At 36.2% G+C, this 20,600-nt stretch overlaps 1 protein-coding gene across 1 annotated transcript in view; it reads right to left on the reverse strand.

The window, feature by feature from the left end:
• The window catches only part of DNAH3 (dynein axonemal heavy chain 3), a 72,966-nt gene that overhangs the window by 43,690 nt on the left and 8,676 nt on the right, over window positions 1-20,600 (reverse strand). The window contains exons 6-22 of the mRNA XM_067306285.1: window positions 19,625-19,814; window positions 18,889-19,078; window positions 16,080-16,275; window positions 14,811-14,936; window positions 13,274-13,469; window positions 11,902-12,081; window positions 10,950-11,086; window positions 10,682-10,787; window positions 9,897-10,075; window positions 8,398-8,582; window positions 6,147-6,270; window positions 5,419-5,572; window positions 3,582-3,726; window positions 3,072-3,283; window positions 2,671-2,762; window positions 2,095-2,209; window positions 1,372-1,488 (exon numbers count right to left, since the gene is read on the reverse strand). Coding sequence (XP_067162386.1) covers window positions 1,372-1,488; window positions 2,095-2,209; window positions 2,671-2,762; window positions 3,072-3,283; window positions 3,582-3,726; window positions 5,419-5,572; window positions 6,147-6,270; window positions 8,398-8,582; window positions 9,897-10,075; window positions 10,682-10,787; window positions 10,950-11,086; window positions 11,902-12,081; window positions 13,274-13,469; window positions 14,811-14,936; window positions 16,080-16,275; window positions 18,889-19,078; window positions 19,625-19,814 — 2,644 coding nt within the window. The remainder of the gene's footprint in view (window positions 1-1,371; window positions 1,489-2,094; window positions 2,210-2,670; window positions 2,763-3,071; window positions 3,284-3,581; window positions 3,727-5,418; window positions 5,573-6,146; window positions 6,271-8,397; window positions 8,583-9,896; window positions 10,076-10,681; window positions 10,788-10,949; window positions 11,087-11,901; window positions 12,082-13,273; window positions 13,470-14,810; window positions 14,937-16,079; window positions 16,276-18,888; window positions 19,079-19,624; window positions 19,815-20,600) is intronic.

The raw sequence follows: 20,600 nt of genomic DNA on the forward strand, positions 1-20,600 counted from the left end.
CTGTTGTCATCAAAAAGATGAATCATGTAACTTACACACAAATGTAGTTTTGTCATTTAATAGCTAAAACTATTTTGATTATTGAAAGAATGAGTATTATCTTCCACCAAAAAAAGCAAACTTATATCAAGAATTAATCTACATGTGGCAATCAAAGGACGTGAATCATTTCGCACATTAGCTTTAAAAAAAATAAACAAAAAGAACAACTGAACATTTTTTAAATAAGGGAGACATTTTACAACAACAACAACAAAAACCAACTTATAAACAATGGACCCATTCTTGCACAAGTACTTTTTAAGCAACTTGTGGGAGAACAGCCTAAGTAAGAAGTGCAGAGGTGACCAGCATAGCAATCCAGAATCTTGTCTTTTAATGCTACTTGTGTACTTTCCATCTTGACAAGGCATCCATCAGAGTGAGTAAATGTCAGCTCACAGGCCCTATATACAATTGGTCCAAACTTCGGCCCAAATGCAGCTAATTTATGGAACTCTAGCAGTCCAAAGCTGTTCTAAAACCAGGGGGAGATTCTTCTGGAATAAAGGATTTCAGATAGCATTGCTTTTGTGCCTTTCACAGTCTAGAGTGTAAGATATACGCCAGGGAATGTATTTAGCCAGACTGTATTGTTCATTAACCTGCAAGGGGTAAATCAAGACCGTTAAGGTAGCTCTACATTAGTAGTTTCTTTTCATTCCCCCAGCTCTCATGGGCAGCAGCTGTATCTAGGATTGGGCTTAACGTCCACAGGAAAGGATGGGATTTAGGGCTTAGAATTACTTACAAATCATCGAAATTAGCCAGAAAAAAATTCAAGTCATATCAAATACTCATGCGAAACAGATTTCTGCTTTCTGCATAATCCTTCCTTTAGAAATTCTTTTTTTTTTTTTTTAAACAAAAACGAATTGCTACAGGAGGCTCTGTTTTATCAGTCCTCCAGGAGATTACACCTGTACAAACAGGAGGACAGGTAACAAAAAAAGACCTTGAAACTCTTAAGGATTGTGCCAATTCCAGAAGATTACAAATGCATTATCTCTTACAAGTGGCAGACCTGTGTCTCACTACACAACACAGTAGGATTTTTTTAAATCAGCTGACATGTTCAAGTTATATAACTGAAAAATCATGTTTATAAGGACTGATTTATCAATGCAGCTACATTTTATTTAGCTGCAAAGGAAGCTTTGCACACCCTTCTCTGGAAACCATTAATTCAAAGCTCTTGGAGAAAAATATGAATATTTGTGCTCCTTAGAAACAGTTAAAAATTATATAACTCTTTATCATGCCAAAACACCTTAAAGTACTTGGGGAAAGTGTATTATGAAAGACATGTAAGCTCAGTAAGCTCTTCCTTACCCGGCATTCAGCTTCAATCGGTTGGATGAAGGGAGAGCCACACATTGTCTGAGTCTTAACAATGTGATCATCCAACAAAAGCTGGATGTCATCAATTGCTGACAGGATGCTGGTATTCTGTAAATACATCATATTTTGTTAAGGCAAATGAGAGTTGCTTCATTTCACTGCTCTTAAAACTCACACTCATTCAGCTTCCTGTTTCCCCCTTTTATCTGAGGATTGAAGGTAAGAAAGTAAGAGAAGCAAGGCATCAAGAAAGACTGCAACATGTTTGAAGATACAAAACGGTATCTCCACTGTATATCTCTATTTCACCAAAAGTTAAGAGAGAGAATGGTGTTGTGAATGGGAAGCTAGCCAGGGATTCCAATGACTTCTAACTCAATCTTCTGCACTGCATGTGATTTTCTGTGCCTCCGGACAAGTTAAAATTTCACTACAAATGAGCTTGCCATACAAAACCAGCAGAAGCTCTCAAGCTCACAGATTTGTTAGGATGAGTATGTTGAGACCATGAGTTATCCAGACACTAAGGTAACATCAGCCATCTAAATATAAGGTAAGATAATGGATAAGTTTACCCAGACTCTTGGATATGATTCCACTTTCCATCACGCAACAATGAGTCAAGAGTAACTTCCCTCTAATATTTCCGAACTGCTATTGAGAATTAAAGTAGTTCTTTTTAACAATGTATTTACTGATTTGGTGTTTACTCACAGTATCCCTGTACTTCACCAGACTGAAATGTAGGTTGACCCATTCTAATTTCATTTTCTCCATTGATTTCTCTAAGGAATACTCCTTACTAGCAGCTGCTCCAATAGGTTCCAGTCTAAATTGGAATGAAATGTATCTTAGAAATATTTTTGAAGTGCAGCTGAAGATAAAAAAGAAAGCAGTCATAGACAAAGTTGTATAACTGACTACCTTTCATATATATTCATTAATAATATCATACACTCTTATTTTAGGGAATATTTTTGGACTTTCAGGGTCATCAAGTTAGAGATATTAATCACTAGAATATTAAGTTGGAGATCAAATACAGACAGAAAATTGTGAATGTATGTGCAAATGTGTTTTAAGAGTATAACTTTGGTTCTTGACGCCTTTGTTCCACAAAAACTTTCAGCAATTCCATCCTTAGCTTGATAAAATACAGCTGTGAAAACCTGAAAGTTCTTAACACAGAAAAGCCCTGAAACAAACTAGAATATGGTATCTGACATATTAAACATACTGATTGCTAAATAAGCCCCCTCTAAAAAACTGAGATTACAGTAAGCTTCTTACTCATCAAGATGTTTTGATAGCCCAAATTCCAATATGTTTAGAAGGGTAATAGTTTCATCAGGTGTGATTTCATATCCTACAATTTCACTGATCTGAAAACAAAAAAATAAACAAAAATCATTATCAGGATGTATGTTTGTAAGAAACTTATCAAACAGCAAGAAATAAAAACTAAAGAAATATCAGTACAACTCCCCCACTTTGCTTTTCTGCCATAAATTATTAGTTCAAAGAAGCTCCTGCCTGTACCATTATAAATTTCTAAACTGGATTTATTACGTGACAGGATAAAGGATTTTCTCATTGTGAAATACAGAACTATTACTAATATACGGACTAGTATACTGAACTATCAGTTTCTGAGGTAGAATACTTCCACAGTTAAAGCGGAGTTTAAGTACCTGCTTCCAGTGTCTCTCCTTCATTCCACGATTGCAGACAATTGACAAGACAGGAAGATGCTGTTTAAATTTATCAAGTTTATATTTCATATTTTCTGCTAAGCGTCTAGGCCCAGGCAAATCTGGAAAACTCTTAGTGAGCTTGTACATAGTCCTCCACATATTCCCAATTTCTTCTGTGATTTCATCAGCATTCAATTCCTGGAGAGATCCTGAATACAGCAGTGTAAAAGAGCACAGAGAGAACTTGGCGTAAGGGTATTACCAAAGACATGCATTTACACATATTTATAATCATTCTCCTTTAACTGGAAAACAGTTGTGTTACAAAGAATTATCTTAGTGCAAAGCGCAAGTCAGAAATTGTTATTTCATACTGCTTAACAGTATTTATTTCTTCAAATTTTTTTTCTCACAACTACTAATCAACATTTGCAGCTTCTACATTCTTCATTAAAACTTAACTAACTGAAAATGACACATTCCAGCAAATGAGCACCAGAGCCTCACCATTCATCCATTCCTCAGATTTGGTATGGAAATTATATGCCGTTATCCAAAGTTGCTCAAAGGGTTGTTTGTTTGTAATTATAGTTTGCAGTAGAGGAAATTGACTCTTCTCCTGTTCAAGTAATTCCTCTTCTTTATTAATAGCCTTTAAGGAAAAAAATATTATTTCCATCAAAAATTCCTACTGCTATTTAAACATTTTAATAGGTAATATTGGATACAATTTTTATAGGTCCTAAAGCTAGTCAGTTCTGTAGATTTAGGCCTGTGGATTTTAGGTAAATAAGGTAACTGTGTTCTTGAAAATTCCCTACTTATTTGTTGGTATCATTCGCTACTCAAATACCTTTTAAAATCTATTTCCATTTAGAAATAAATTATGCGCCATGGCATTCATTAAAACTGAGGTTCCCAAGTTATTAAGCCACTTTGAAAACTGGATGAAAGCTCCTCTGTTACATGGGCTTATGGGAATTCTCTTCAATCATGATTACTTGTTTCTAGCTTGTATTACAGAAACATCTGGGACCACCAACCAAAGCGGATGCTATTTGCTGTGCCCATACATAGTAAGAGACTGTCTTTGCCCAAGAGACCTTACAGGATAAATCAACCTGCAAAGATTTAGAGGAAAAAAAATACTGCCATCTTCATTTTACAGGTGGGCAAGTAAAGCACAGGTAAACACTGTCTGAAATGCAGACACTGAATTCAGACAGAGTCCCAGGTCTATGCTTTAATAATGCCAACAGACAATTTAATCATTCCATATGAGAAGCAGGCAGAGAAACTGCCAGAGACTTACATTCCAAAATAATTTCTAACTTTATATATTCACTAAGCCGATTGTAGTATCATTCAAATCGCATGGACCATCCCCTCATCATAATCATATATTAAGAACTTTACCAACTTAACTACTTATTCTGATCAACCTGTAACAACATATCAATGCAGTTTACTCGCACTAAATAAATATACTAGATGCCTTTAAATCAGGTTAAGAGTATTGACATGAAGGGATTGTGGCAATTTATTTAGGTCCTAAACTGATTTAATTGGTCCAATTTTCTCTTTTGAGTAGACTTAATTAAAAGCCTGATCCTTGAGTTCCAAGTATGCAAAAATCTCATTTGTCTCACTGTCATTTAGAAATATTAATTAAGCCTCACAATACCCGTGAGATCTTTCAAAGGTAACCGGTGTCATTTCCCAGCAGAGATGCAGCTGCGACTGACTATTCAGCCTAGAAGTACCCAGGAAATTGGCTGCAGATCCCTGGACAGAAGCCAGGAACCTTGAGGTTCAGCTGCTTCTTCTAACACCAGCCAACTTCCCTTTCCCTGATGTAACATTTATTTAAGGCCTATAGGCAACTTCTGGAAACAATACAAACATTTGGAAAACATTTGTTTTTAACTGGGGACCAAGCAGAGGGGACTTAAATGCAGCTCTAGCAGCACAAACCCTGATTCAGGGAAAATGCCACCTCCCAAGCATCCTCCTCCTGCCACCTCTGCTGAAGAATTCTGTTTTCTGTGGATGGAACCTGCTACTACAGAAGGCCTGAAAACATTGAAATTCAGTATTTCAATTAAAACATTCCCCTAAAGAAATCCCCACCACCACCAAATATCCTCTTCAACTCAGCAGTAACACTGACTCATGGGGACAAGATATTGGCAACATGTTTGTGAATTTGGGAATCTTAAAGCCACCTTGACAGTACATGCCCAGAGCCGTGAAAAAAAAAAACCACAGGACAGGAACTAAACTTTCCCTCATCCAACACATTGCAAACCCACTCTGTACCTTAGCTGGGCAAATAAATACTAACCTCCAATTCTGTTACTGCATTATCCAGATTCTTATTTAACTCTCTAAATTTCTCAGCATTGTTCTTCATTTCTTCCATGGTCATAACATCTCGTTTTTTGTAGCTTTCTACTTCTCTCTTATAACTCTCAAGAGTTTCCTCAAATTGAGAACACCTGAGATAAAGATAGCTAAGGTAATACCATTTTCTGTTTCATTCCTTTTCAGATTTTGATGATTTTATGAATTATAACAGGCACTGTCAAATGAACTCTGACCTCAATATTAGTTTAAAATAAATACAGATTCCACTGAAAACCCATTAATTAATCAGTTAAAACAATACTATGCAGTTTACACATTTAGAATTCAGGGACCATTTTAAAACCCCTCAACTGATTTAGTTCACTTACATTTGCTGCCTTTGCTACCCAAAGGAAATAAAGGCAGAGTGAAAACAATGTGACAAAATATGTGTAATACTGTGCAAGGCAAAATAACAGGATAAAATTGTGACTATTCCAGTAACATCTGTCCTTTCACCCTTCAGACTTATGTGAGGACAGGAACATCCTAATCCACCCTGATAATATTTTTCTGAAATCTCCACAGTACTGCAAGCCAGGTTTCTCCCTTGCTTTCTCACTTCTCTTTCAACTTTACTTATTTGACATTACCTGCTTTTTACCAACATTGAGCTTTTTTTTCCTTTTGAAATGCCCAGTGAAAGAAAACATCTTGACCCCATACCTTTTAAGCAAAGCCATCTCTGCACAATTCCTCCTGTTATACAGCTGGGCTCTACTGTTTTCAAAGATTACCTCAATCTGGTCAGGCCAATGGAAAACAGTGCTATTCAGCTTTATGTCATCCGCTAAAATAAAAAAAAATATATATATATATATACACATATCCTTAAGAAACTATCCTTTAAGCAACAATCTAATAGAGTGTGAAGAGTAAGCAAAATAACTAAACTGCATTTAGGAAGAAGTGATATTTCTTTTCTAAGCAGCTACATATTTCAAACTGTTGACTGAATTACCTTCAGTGCAACGAGAACTGTTCCCTAAAACATGTTAGGCTGACAGCAAAACTCTAAAATCAAACGAGCATGTGAAATTCTCTGAACGGTATCTTCGCTATTCAGAGGAAATTGATAAGAACGCCTATTCCAGAGTAACTATTCCACCAAACTATATTCCAGTCCAGCTACACAGAGAGATAGACTATTCCAAATGAAATGTATATAATATACCCATACATAGTGAATAAAAGTAATATTTAAAGAATTTTCACTTCACAATGTAAAAATGCTGAATTATTCACAAAAGCTACAGTGCAGTAGCTACAATCAATATAGTCTACGAGCAGACACTTCCATCTTCCTATTTGTCTATCTGTTCAGCACACTTAACTCATTATAACTAACTGCAGGACAGACGCTTACTGACCCAGCTATACAGAATATGTAATTATGAAATACTGCACAGGCAAACACTCCAGTCCAAAACATGACAGAAAAACGTCCTGGCTTCCCTGGGCATCCTCATTTCCATTAGAAATAAGTTCTAACAATCATGGCATATCCTAACTATTTCAATCACTATTTGATCTGAACATGTATTCTGTCTAAGGTGAAAGGATCATCCTGCCACTAAAAGGGATATGAATTAATAAAATTGTTTTTGTACTAATTATGTACTAATTTTGCACTAATTATGGCACGTTTTTGCTCTGAATAGAAGTGCAAACTAAAAAAGCACTTTCTACAGATGTTTCCTAAATTTGGAGAACAGCCTTTATATTAACTGAAAACTGCAAAGCATCACAGCAAAGTGACATAAGGACTCCCTTGAACTTCTCTTTCAATATTCAGCTGCAGAGATGCAAGTTCTCACACTTTCCAAAAGTTGTCATAAAGCCTTTGAGACATGACTTTCCAAATGTTTTTTCACTGAGGTTTTCGTATTGAATATCCTAGAGATATAATACCATTTGACCAGCCTACATGGCATTAATCTGATAATACCTCAGCCATTCTCTAAACCATTAGAAAAGCACAGTCTCATAGGGTGCTATTTCTCTAAATATAAAGCTAAGATCAAGTAGAAAATGACTGCAAGTATTTTTTTTAAATCATATTTGTTACACATTTTCAGCACACTTGCTAAAGTAAGTATTACAGCCAGCCTCAGCTCAGCAAAAATTTATCATTTGGAAGCAGGGTACATTCTGTTCCTAGCTCCACCAGCAACATACGTTAGGGAGTTCCCCCACAATCAGATGAATGGCACGAAGCCATTTATCCTTCTTACACAGAGGTTGCGTTTCATCCTTCAGGAAAGTATAAAGAGTACATCAGGTGTTAGTCTCTTTGAAATATTGGGGCTTGTCTGTGAAAAAAACTTGCTAAAAAACATACCAAAATAATTTGGGGGGTGTAAAGATGCTGGCTGAATTTTCTCATATTGGAGAACATTTTCTACATATTGGCTTGCTCCAAAATTATCCCAAAATTATTATTCCATAAAAACTATTTCAATACACTTCCATGTACAGGAAAACCTTTGCTGTGCATTAGTTTGCATTCTAAACTATAGTGTGATTATCCTCAAAGTCCCTCCAGCAATGAATAGAGTAGGCAGAAACCCCTTTCATAAAGGACATCCCAGACTACTTGATTTTATTAGTTTGGCAATAAATAGCATTGGCTGAATCATTGCCCATTCTATAAAAAAGTTGGAAAGCATTCTCAATATGCAATCTTTCATCTGGAAAAGAAGAAATAAGATTGTTGGGCTTTTTTTTTTTTCCTTCTTGCATTGGTGTATTTTTGCCTCTTGTGAATCCTTATTATTTCCTATTTGTCTCACTTGGAACTTTCCATTAACATTTTAGAAGATGAAACATTTATCTGTGTAGAGCCCAATATCCATATATATACATATATATGCATATTTTCCTATGGAGATTTTTATATTCTGTAGTTTAGACATACAAGGAAGATCAGCATAGTCCATGAGGAATTCCAGTCTGTATGTTGCTTCAGAGATCTGCCGTCTCAGTTTAAAAACAGTAACTTCGCTAGACTTCTTTAAGTATGCAGTAAGTTCCACTAACTCTTCAGTGTTCGAAGGCACCTCACTCACTCTCTCTGCAATTATGTTATATTCATTGCAAATGCTACAACAAAAAGAAAACCGACATATCACTGGAATCATAAATGAAAAGAGATGCAAAATCTTGTTCATGAAGTTTTTCTTTTAAACATGAATACTAAGCATCTTCATAAATTAAGCATTTATTTATTTAAGTATTCATCTTAATTAAATATCAAGATGAATACACAAAGCAAGTTTATTAAGGATGCATTTATTAAGGATGCTATTTTACTCTACACAATCAATTCTATTGTCCTACTATGTTTACGAGAACTGGTATATAAGTGAATGATTGTTAGATTGGTTCCAAATTACCACTAACAACATATGAACAGGTTCCTTCCCGTAGGTTTAGAATTTCCTGTTTGAAGATCTGACTTGCTGAAGAAAAAGAGGTTTGAATGCAGTAAGCAACAGTTCACCCCATAATCACCCCATAAAAACAAAATTAAGCGTATGGCATTAAACAAACTTATAAAGAGAAAAATTATACAATGATCAGGTTTATTTTATTTTGTTATTTTCCCTCTTCTCAGTAATACATTTTCTTGTTCCAGATTCCAGATCAGTACTGCAAGTATCTACACAAACAGCAGGCACTTTAACAGCAACCACACACGAAGGAGGGGTTCATTTAAATGAACTCAAGCCTTCGAAATGTTATGTGCTTGGCCCAAGCTGGTTATCTAGATCCCCTCCATAGTCAGTGGAGACACAGAGGCCCCACTAGAGAATAGTTCATCTCCACCTGAGAGATCTTTTTCAGACCAGTGGGATGAATCATTTCCTTATAGTGATTGTCGCTCTCCATTCACTGTGGAGGAATTCTTTACTTGCCAGGCTTTTTTAATACATTTTTAATTCAGAGAGCCATAATTATCCCACTACACTAGAGTGACATTATATTTTAAAGTTCCCTTTCTCCCCCCCCCTTTTTTCCTAACTTACCAAGCTCTGAAATCAGGACCAGTACTCCCCTGGCAAAAAAAGTCAAGGACAGCACAAACACAGAGTCGCACAGTGAATTCTTTATGTTGCTTTAGCTGGGAGCTAGCAGGGGAAGCAAGGACCTCAACTCAAATCCTAGGTCAGCAAAGGCTGAATGAACAGTGACATATTTCCAGTGTAAACTTTATGTATACCCCGTACAGACTAAGCTGTATATTTACTTACAAGTATTTCTGTACCTGTTCAATTTTAAATACCTAGTTTGGTGTCCTTGCACATGGCTGGCCAGTCCTACAAAACCCAGCAGATGAACAAAGCCCTCTCAGGTACTGATCTACATCGTCAGTCCACGCATCTAGCAATAACTATGCATGCTAACGACAGGTACCTGTTATTTAATGTTCTGTTTTCCATCACTTCAAATTCAATCAATCTGTCTTTAAGATTTTGGGTCCTATTGCAGAGTTCCTCATTCAATTGTACTGCATCCAGACAGAACATGGCCAAAGGGACAGTGATATGCATGGAAGCAATCTCCCTTTTCAGTTTTGTTAAACTGTCAATCTTCTACAAATGGAAAATAAACCTGTTATTTTTCCTTAAAGTCCGTACATGAAAAATGCTAAGCAACAACTAATTAATTGCCAGCCAGAAAATGGACAATATATTTCAAACAGAAAGAAGAACTTAATTTTTTATTTTCAGAGCTCAACTCCTGCCCACAGAATCCAGGGCAGAAAGTTCTGCACAGTAAATAAAATGCAAAAAATTGTGATAGTTAAGGAGTATCACAAATTGCTCATAAGAAGTATTCAGCCAGCGGCTAACCTGGGAATGAAGCAAAAAAAGAGGACAGGGTTGACTAAGGGCAAGAGTCGAAAGACCAGCAAGGTACACAATTCATCAAATACTCTGGGCAGTCCTCTACTGGACTTCCACTAGGAACTTGCCCCAACCTAGCCCGTAGAAGGCAACTGTAGAGAAACCTTCTTCCCCCTTGTCAGAGCAGTCCTGCAGCAAAGGGCTACGTAAATTGAGATGTTTTCCCTAATACTTTCCAGGGTAAGACAAGCCATTTGTATGGAAGTTCTTTGGAACAGGCAATATAATAGGAAGTTTAATGTATGCGTTAGCTGCTGTATGAACATGTAACAGTTGTCAGTTATATATTACCTTACTAAAAGCTTCTAAAGAATGACCCTCTTTCAAAAAATCAGTAATGTCTTGCTCTGCATTGCTGTTCAAAAGATCGCTGTATTTCCTGTACACGTTTAAATACCTTAAGAAGAGAAAATCACAAAAGCAAACACAAGATTCCAATATGAAGATTTGCTATAACAGGTAACTAATCAACTCAAACCGGTGAATGTTTGAGTCAAACAGATAATGTTACGAATCTGAGGATTTGGATGGGCAAGGGAGTTAAACAGCCAAAACTTACTTCTGTGGGCCAAGTATGTTGCTCTCAAAGATCTTTTCAAGTTTGTTCACAAACTCTGAAAATAACGATTCATCTGGTTTGACTGTACGGAGAGTGAGATCATCTCTATTTAATTCTGGAAATAGAAATCTTTCTACCTAAGGGGAACCATTGCAAATACTGTGATACCACATACAACAGTGGAAATAAAGTACTCTATTACCCATTTACCCACCACTTTAAAAAAATACGTATGATTTGGTAAGAGATTGTAATGCAAAAAGGCTCTGATTCATATTTAACAGTCACTTCAAAGCACTCTTTGGTGCTTTCCTGGAAAAAGGTTCCAGTCAGGAGCAAGCTTGGGACTTTAATGCTATGTCTCTGGAGCTGAAATGCCATATTGTTGAATGCTCAAACTGTCTCTTATAGGCATAAAATCTGTGCTCAATTACTCACACATTTACATCATAAGTTCCAATGTGAGCATGCAAAGGAAGGATTCATATGTGCTCTTGGACCCTGTGCCCAACAATTGAATGAGTTGTTCCTCACTCTTTAATTAGAAATGATAAAATATCCCAAAGGCTGTTGCATAATAGAATGGAACAAATGGAATATATCCAAGTACACAAATTATTTCTGTTGCAGAAAAAATTATTGCTGTAAGAAAAACTGTAGCAACAAAGGTAGTAATTACGCCTGAACAAATTTTCACTTGGTTACACACACATTGCTTGCTTGTGAAAACTATATGAAAATTAAACCAGAGCTTTAATATAACTTGAATCTGAAAAGGAGCAACTGCTATTCTATCTTCTATAATCACAAAAGTTCATGCAGTTCCTGACATACAACCCTCATCTTTATCTTCTATATGTCAGATTTCTGCCTCATTTATAACTATATATTTATATCATAGACAGCTTTTATTCACACTGTATTTTGTAGGCAGCTATAACTTATCCAGTACCTTTGGAAGGTCCTCAGCACTTTGTAGGATCTCCATGAAGCAATGGCTGATTAAATCCCAACATTCTTTCAAAGGTGGCTCAAAGACAATCTTGGGTTCTTCCACACTGAGTTTGACTATTAGTATCTGAGGTACAAAGAACTGCATTTCTTGATACGGTTCTGTAAAATCATTCCCATCCTTAGAGAAAAGAATGAAAATTGTACATGCCAGAGAAATCAACTATAACTATAATCATTTAAAAAAGATTAAAACTTCCCCAAATCTCTTTTAACTACACAGCACGAACAGGATCTTCTTTACTGATTCTTATTCAAAACACTGATGCTCCAATACACAAGACTTTTACGTGCCAACTCCTAAACGAAACTGTAAAAGTTGGAATTAGGGAACTGGATCTAAGCCTAATTGCCTCAATTCCCACTAAAGTAACAGAAGTAAAGCACTAACTACCATATAGAATCAAAACCCTAAAAAAGATCCTTAATGACTGACAGAAATAAAATCCAGCAACAAGTGCAAGATTTTTTTTTTTAATTGCTTGGATGGTGAATAAGAATTGTCGTACACCCAAATTCCTTTTACAGTAACGGAGTCCTAATTCATGACTAGAATCCTAATGTAGATGCTCTAATGATAAAAAGAAATCAGCAGCAGCACCATCATCATTCAGATACAAGGCTTAGCATAACTTTGACAGTGTTACGTGTGATCCTCTTGCTACAATGCAATATTTCATCTCCCACATTCATTCCATTTAAATATGTTTCATGTTGTCTTATCATGGTAGATCCTGGGTGATCCGATATTTAAAGAACTCGTTTCCACTAAGAGGCGACTTTATGGTAGCCAAAACAGTAATAAAAACTCTCAGTCCAATTTTTTTGTTTTTATAATTAAATGTATTACTTCAAATAACAAAAGGCATTCATCTGGTACACCCAGGGACACCACATATATCAATTGTCTCTGCAAAGGATTACACACATGACTATGCACGCTTTTGACTTCAAAGGGGGTTATTCATGTGCTTTTAGAAAAACACATTTAAGTCTTTTGACAAATGAAAGCCAATACAAATAAAATTTTAAAAAGCCTGAAAAAAGTACACCCATTGAAGACAGAGCTAGAAACTCCTACAGACTGCTAATTATAACCCTACTGCAAATGACTTTTTATGCAAGTAGTTCTTGACCATGAGAAAAAATTCGAGTATGCACAAAGGCTTGAAGGATCCAGACACAGCTTATGAAGGCAAGAGCTATCTGGAATATTTTAGCCTTTTAAGGGTATTTTATTTTATGGCTGTATGGATTATTATCTCTACATAACACTGATAATCATAAGCATAGATATACTTCACAGCGTATACCTTGTGGATCATAAAAAATGCAAGAAGATCTTCTAAAGAGTTAATAACCATCTCACGTAATTGTAATGACATGAGATTTGCTACCGAACCAAAATAGCTTTCAACTCGCTGAGAGGAATCACAGTTATGTTCAGGAGCAAAATGAAGCCATTTCCTTCTCTGATCAAAGAAAAAGGATACACAAGTTGGGATCCACCTACAATAAAATAACATGGACAAAGTATTTAAAAGCTTATTAGTCTTACCTTGCTCCTGGCAATTAAATCTAAGCTCAGTAATTACACAAAGAATAAGCAAATTCAGAGGGCTAGTAGAGAACAGTTAACTAGATGTCAAACAAAACTGTAAAAAGACATTGAGGAAACTTGATTTTTTAAGCTAAGGATGCTTGTTATCATTGGGCTCTAGTATTGGTTCAATGAATATTAATAGACTAAACACTAGGGACAATATTAAATGATTAGCATTAAATGGCAACCTTGAGACTGGAAGAGATCTCGAGCGGCAGAATGCAGTCATCTACGATCACAGGCTATCGCCTCAAAAAATCTCTTACTTAAATTGATCAGCTTCCATAACGAAACAAGTTCCATTTTCTCTCACCACTACTACAGATTTAGATATTAGGCTGGTTTACCCCACTCCTCCCATGATTAGGAAACTTCTCATTTCCAGTCTATATTTATTCATAGTCAGTTTATTCCCATTTGTTCTTGTACAAGCACCCTCTTGTAGGTTCAACAGCCCTTTCAGCACCCAAGATATTTACTGCTCTTCTATACGTCGAGAGAAGAACCATATTCTCCCTTTGTTTTGTCAGCCTTGTGGTTGGGACCAGTGTCATCTTAGTCTACAGCCTGCTTTATAAAGCTCCCTAGTTTTTCCCCGATTTTTTATGGCTTCTAGTAAACTAAAAAACAAGAACAAACAAACAAAAACCCTGAAGGCTCTAAGACCTGTGGGATACAGATGTTATTAGGCCTGGTATCTTTCAACCTGAGCCATTCAACAGCTTTCCTAAAAATCCTTTGAAAAAGACAGGGCTCAACAAGGATTTGCAGTGAACTGAAGATAGAAACAGTTTTAAAAAGGAAACATTTCTATTCACAAGCAGATCTCTTTCAAACTTCTCCGTGCACTGAACGAAATCAAAGAGCCATTTCCCTCGTCAGTCTAAGTTCAACTGATTTCAAGGGTTTTACAGAGGAGAAGCAAAATGATTCAGGCTAATGCCACAAGTGGATAAACATTTGCAGCTCAAAGGGAAATCCTTAAAACTCACAGGTTTCCAACACATCTGCTTAATTTATTCCAAATTGACTGAAGTAAATAAGGATGTCAAGTTGCCTTTAAAAAATACACTTTCAGGTGCAAAGCTGTAAGATCAATGCAGCCCCAAAATTGTGATCTCTAAGAATTTTCCACATTCCTAACACTTAGAAAGCTTCATTCGTTAGATCATCTACTTTCTCATTGGCAAACAGTGAATAAGCCTAAGATGCTCTATTTTTCTGCTGTTACTGCAGTTGGCACTGACTTGTTCTGAAGAATATCATGAGCTTCCACACAATGTCTTCGAATGAGATCCTTAAATTCAGTAGACAGCAGTGGCAGGTCACCACAAAGCATTTCTTTTGTGCGAACAAACCTTAGATGACTGTACCTATAGAAAGTAATACAAAGAGCAGATACTTCAAGGAATTCTGTTAAAAAAATATAAAAAGGAATCAGGAAGGTCTTGAAAGTACTTAAAAACACAAATAATATTTGTTTCATTGATGCATGTCACTTCACTGCAAAGTTGTAGAATGAGTACATTTCCAGTGTGGTTTTTTTTTTTGGTTTTTTTTTTTTTTGCTCTTAGCAAATGTTAAGGCCTCATGAATTTCACTTTGTATTGGCAATACTTCAAATTGTTAATTTTTAAGAAAAAAGTAATTTTTTTCTTAAAATGGTTGGAATCATTTCTGTCCTTTTCCTAGATTTGTTAATGCATCCAGACATTAAAGAACATACAGAATGACAATTCCTGCTTCTATTCCACATTAATAGTAATAAGTCCTGGCTACCCTGTACAGAAAAAAAATAAAATTTCATCAATATGGCATATATCACAGTCTGTAACAAACAACAACTGAAATCCCTGCAAATGTTACTTAAATAGAGAAAGCAGTTCTCAAGATTACTAACTACATATTTAACTCCACAAGAAAACATGCCTCTCCATTTTCAAAAGTGCCCAGTGATTTCACACCTCCAATTACAGACATCTGAAAGTGACTCAAATTTAAGAGAGATGAAAGCCCTCTTTTTGCTAATTTCAGGAATCGAGACAAGAATCCCAAATCACCCTTAATCTGAGGCGGGACTCTTACTTTAACAGCAACATATTTAACACAGGGGATGATCTTTTCATAGCACTGAGTAACTACTCCTGACTGTTTGTAGACATGAAATACATACTAATGCTTGCACTCAGAATCTGCAGGAAGCAATCATTGTATGCTGAGATTCTTACAGGCTCGCTATTTTGGTGTGGTGAAAAAATCTTTAGAAGACGGATCAGATTTTGTCATTTTCCTCTACAAACATCTGAACTATCTTCAGGGGTCATGAAGAGAAGAAATAAAAAATAATTTATCCATGGAAGAACTCTAACCTTGCATGCTTGGTTAGAGAAGCAAAAAGAGCAGGTGCCACCAGGATCTCAGTAGCATGGGTAAAGAAGTCAGCAGATGCACTCTAACCAAGCCATAAAATGGAACATTCTCAATTTAATTATGATCCTATAAACAAGACCCCTTACTCAGAAAGCCAGAGCTGTTGCAAAGTATGCATCAATGGATTCACTGTGAATAGATTGCTTTCATTCCAGCTTTTCACTTCTTCGTAAGAGCTATGCCATGGGACGGGGGCACGGACCACTCTCTGGGGAAAAGAGCGTGGGGTATTTCCAATAAACAGTCTCTCTCTCTCAGCTGGATCCATCAAGATGTAATCAACTAGAACAAATCATATATAAGTTTGTGAGACTGCATGTCAAACCTGTATGTGCAAACAAAATATCTCCACAGTTCAGAAAGTCATAGAATTCTGTACATTTAAAACTTATGCAGTATCATATAGTTACTTTTACACTTTTAGGATGAAATATAGCACAATAATGAATTTACCAAAAAAGACAAACTAAAGGGGACTTAGAAAGATATCAAAGGTTATAGAACTCAGAGTGAAAACTATTCACTCTTTCATTTTTATGTCAAACTGTAATAAATGAATGAGATGCCACACACACTGGTCAACACATTTAAGAAAATTAAAAGGAAGTATTTCACACCTGGAAAACCCAAGAGCCAAATGCTGCATCTGCATTTTAAGAGGAAATGGATAATTTTATTCATTCAGTGTATTATAAGGGGAAATAGATTTCATGCCTCCAGACATATCTCGTGTGCAAGAGTTGGGAAGCAATTGTAACTCACTGCACAATCAATGTTTGGTCTTATCTGAAGGAGCAGGAACTGGTCAATTCCAAAATACCAGTTCTGAGAGATCATATATTCCATTTGAAAACCAGATCTCTTGATTTTCTAAACTCTGGAACTAATTCTTACCTAGATCATTTTAAGAAGATAATGTCTGTTGCTACAAGCATGTTTGGCACTCTACAAAATACAATCAAAGGAAATCCTGATCACCAAGACACTCATCACAGCTTAATTGTCATTTATTTTACTAATATAAGGTAAGTACTTCATGAACAGCAGATCCAACAAAGCCTTGTTACCTACAGCTTGCATCTCACCCATGAGGACCCCACATGAATTCTCCACTGTCTGCCTTGAGGTCACCTCCTTCTGTAGTGCTCTGAGTGGCAATTAATAGCTCTCTCCCTTCTGCCCCTCTACATACATTCATAAAATACGCACTGAATTTCTCTAAAGTCATAGTCTACTATCTAAAGTCATGGTCCCCTATGCTGAATTTCTTTGAGATTATCTAACAGGAGGGAGGTATTAAAATAAAAACAGATATACATGCACAAGAGGAGTGAAAGCATAGTCTAATTTCTTATGAAACCACTTCCCTCTTGGCCATAATGCGGATGTAGATCAACCTAACACGACTACGAAACTAGAGCCTCAGAGGGAACATTCTGCAATGACAGCAACTGACCTTACACACTCAAGCTACCCTGAGATACAGTCTCATTCTCTGAAGACTACAACGTATTAGCAAACACACAGCCATCACCTACTCCTTCAGCCAGAACAATTTTTATGTTCATTTTATACTTCGGTAAAGTTAATCACTGATTTACAACCCAACACAAAGAGAAAGAACCAGGTAAAAAAGCTGGCAGGCTAATGCTGAGTGCCCCCATTCCTTTGGTAAGGAGCAGATTAGCTGAATTGACCTCTGAAGTCCAATGACTGCAGTTCAGATGAACTATGCTTTTTTCTGCTCTGATTTCATTTTTCAAATGGGTATTTTCTAGTAAAAGAGTTCTTTCAATTGCCAAGTGTTGAATAGTAGGAAACACCTATCACACCCATATGAATGTAAATATAAACATAGTTTTACTGGTATACGGATGTGAAATACGGAGACATCTTTGTCACTGAAAGTTTGTAACTTAGAGCTGAGGCACAAGATTAAACAGGAACAGCTAATTTGGCCTGTATATTTGGACCACATTTTAGATACCCAGGTCTGGAAAAAAGCAGCATGTTTGGACTTTGGTGCTACATTCAGTGATCACTGGTCAACTGAATTTCAATATTTATGACATTCTTTTGTACTTATTTATTTATGATGATTTCTATTTGTTGAACATGTACAGTGTAATACCATATAATCATCGTCTATTTAATTTTCATTAATCCTGTAATGGCTTAAATGAAAACCTTTGAACTTGTGATATGATCTCAGTGTAATATCTGTCTTCACTGGAGTTGAGACAGATAAACTTGGCTGTTAATGGGTAACAGTGATTTACTGTAGAATAACAAAAATGTTAGTCTGGGAAGTATCTGCTTAAAAAGCTTAGTTTACCCTTTCCCCACATCAGGATCAAGTATACTTAGACTGTTGTGGACAGATTCTTGTCTACCATGAATTTAAAAGCCTCCACTGATTAACAATTTGTTGCAGTGCTTCACTATGTTTTCAGTTGCAAAGTTTTCCTAATAATTGATCTGAATTTCTCATACTACAAATTAAGATTATCACTCCTTGTCCATCATCATTTGATCCACGCCCTCTTTTATATATCTGAGGAAATTATACAGAATTATGCATTACGAATGCAATTTGGATTTGAATTAGGAATGAGTATAAAACAGGAATAGACTAAAAGATTGTAAGCACACAGAGCTACTAAACTGTATACTGACTGTATATTTAAATAATGGGGTGTAGGGCTTAGTAAATAGGTATTTGTTGAAACTGGAATTTTATGTTGCATAATCATCGATTATATTCTCAGATATCTATTGTAGCTCTGTTGACCCCAAGGGAACTCTCCATGGATGCTAAGAACAGAATGCAGACTTGCTCTCAAAATGCACAAAACATTTACACACTCTGAATTGCTAATAAGTTTTGACTCTTACCAATGGCTTTCATGAGGTTGATACGATAGTCTGCCTTAATCTCTTCTTTCAAACTTTCAAGTAAATTCTCCAGGTTTGGGTTAGTGAGAATATGAGCCGGAATACGCTTTAAAATTACATTCATCACTTCCTTGTCCTGAGGTGCCAGCATGTCTTCTTGTACTCCATTATATATGTAGTAACAGTATCTCTACAAAATAATGTTTAAAACATTAAGCTTATTGTATGACTTTTCTGACAGGTAATGAAATATAATGAAATATTTTTAGCTTTTTTATTTCTTGAAACCTTTTCACAATTGAAAGGCACTTGAATATCACGCATTTTGGCTATCTGTCTCTTGGTTCTTTTCAAAGCACTGCCAATGCCTGACATTCTTACAATACTTCCATCCGTTTCAGTATAAGCATATATACCAAAAGAACTAAGTGCAGTGTATTAAATTAGTGATGTCTGGTGCACAAGCCAACGTGAGAGGTTAAGAATTTGGCAAGATAGGTTTAGTTGCAAACGCTTTAGAACAAAAAGCAGACTGAGTAGCTGGAAAGAAACAAACAGGAAAGGTACAGAGTTGACCTAAGATTTAACAGCACTTAGCTACACTGAATATTTACAACTTCTAAACGTCGTGCACTGTCTTCCTCTCTCAACTGTTTTTAAGTAAACAGTTCACAGATATATATTGCTGATGATTATTTTTGCTACTTTTCTCAACCTTAAAAAGCAGAGTAAATACCTCTATATCATTTTCTGAAGGTGGCTTTTCTTGCTTATAGATCTTTTCCTCATGTAAGCGCATGATAACCAGTTGTTCTTCTGGAGTTAATGGTTGGTTGTCTGTATAATGTATGACATTTAATTCTGGCACATGACCAGGTACATACAGTGAAAAGGGCTCTGAACTGTTTAACAAAGTTGGTGTACTTCTGAAACAAAAGAACACAAATATAGTGAATAAAGAAGCTGTAATGGATTCTTAAATCAATGTGGACAAATGCCAAGCATATATAAGCCACTGACACTGTACTGAGGATGAGCGTAGCCTATAACGAAGTACTTCAACTATTCATTAAAAAACTCAGCAAAGTTATATAGCACAATGTATTACTTTAACAGAAAGAATACAACATGCCATTTTAATATAATGTAAACTTTTCAGGTGTACAATGTCACTGAGACAGGCAATATCTCAAAAGCAACTCCATCAGAGGCAGTCCTGCTAGCGCTATTATTTAGGTTGCCTGAGATCTCCCCCCACCTTTCAGGTGATTATCTCACCAAACTCTTAACAGTCTGAGCCAAAAGTTTAACTCGGCTCATCTGCATATACGTGTTATATTACAGTCTTCACTTGCATGATTATACACTGTTTTCTATATGACTTTTGCCCACACTGCTTAGGACGAACAATATTCAGCCAACAAGCAGTTATTCAATAATTTTTGCCTTGTTTTTCAGTATGTCCCTCCATACTTTATTTACTCCACACTATCAAGTCCTTACAGAATCACAGAATCGCTGAGGTTGGAAGGGACCTCTGGAGATCATCTAGTCCAACCCCCCTGCTCAAGCAGGGTCACCTAGAGCACATTGCACAGGATTGCATCCAGGCGCGTTTTGAATATCTCCAGAGAAGGAGACTCCACAACCTCTCTGGGCAACCTGTGCCAGTGCTCTGTCACCCTCACAGTGAAAAAGTTTTTCCTCATGTT

The sequence above is a fragment of the Apteryx mantelli genome, chromosome 16 (genome assembly GCF_036417845.1).
Source record: "Apteryx mantelli isolate bAptMan1 chromosome 16, bAptMan1.hap1, whole genome shotgun sequence".
NCBI lineage: Eukaryota > Metazoa > Chordata > Aves > Apterygiformes > Apterygidae > Apteryx > Apteryx mantelli.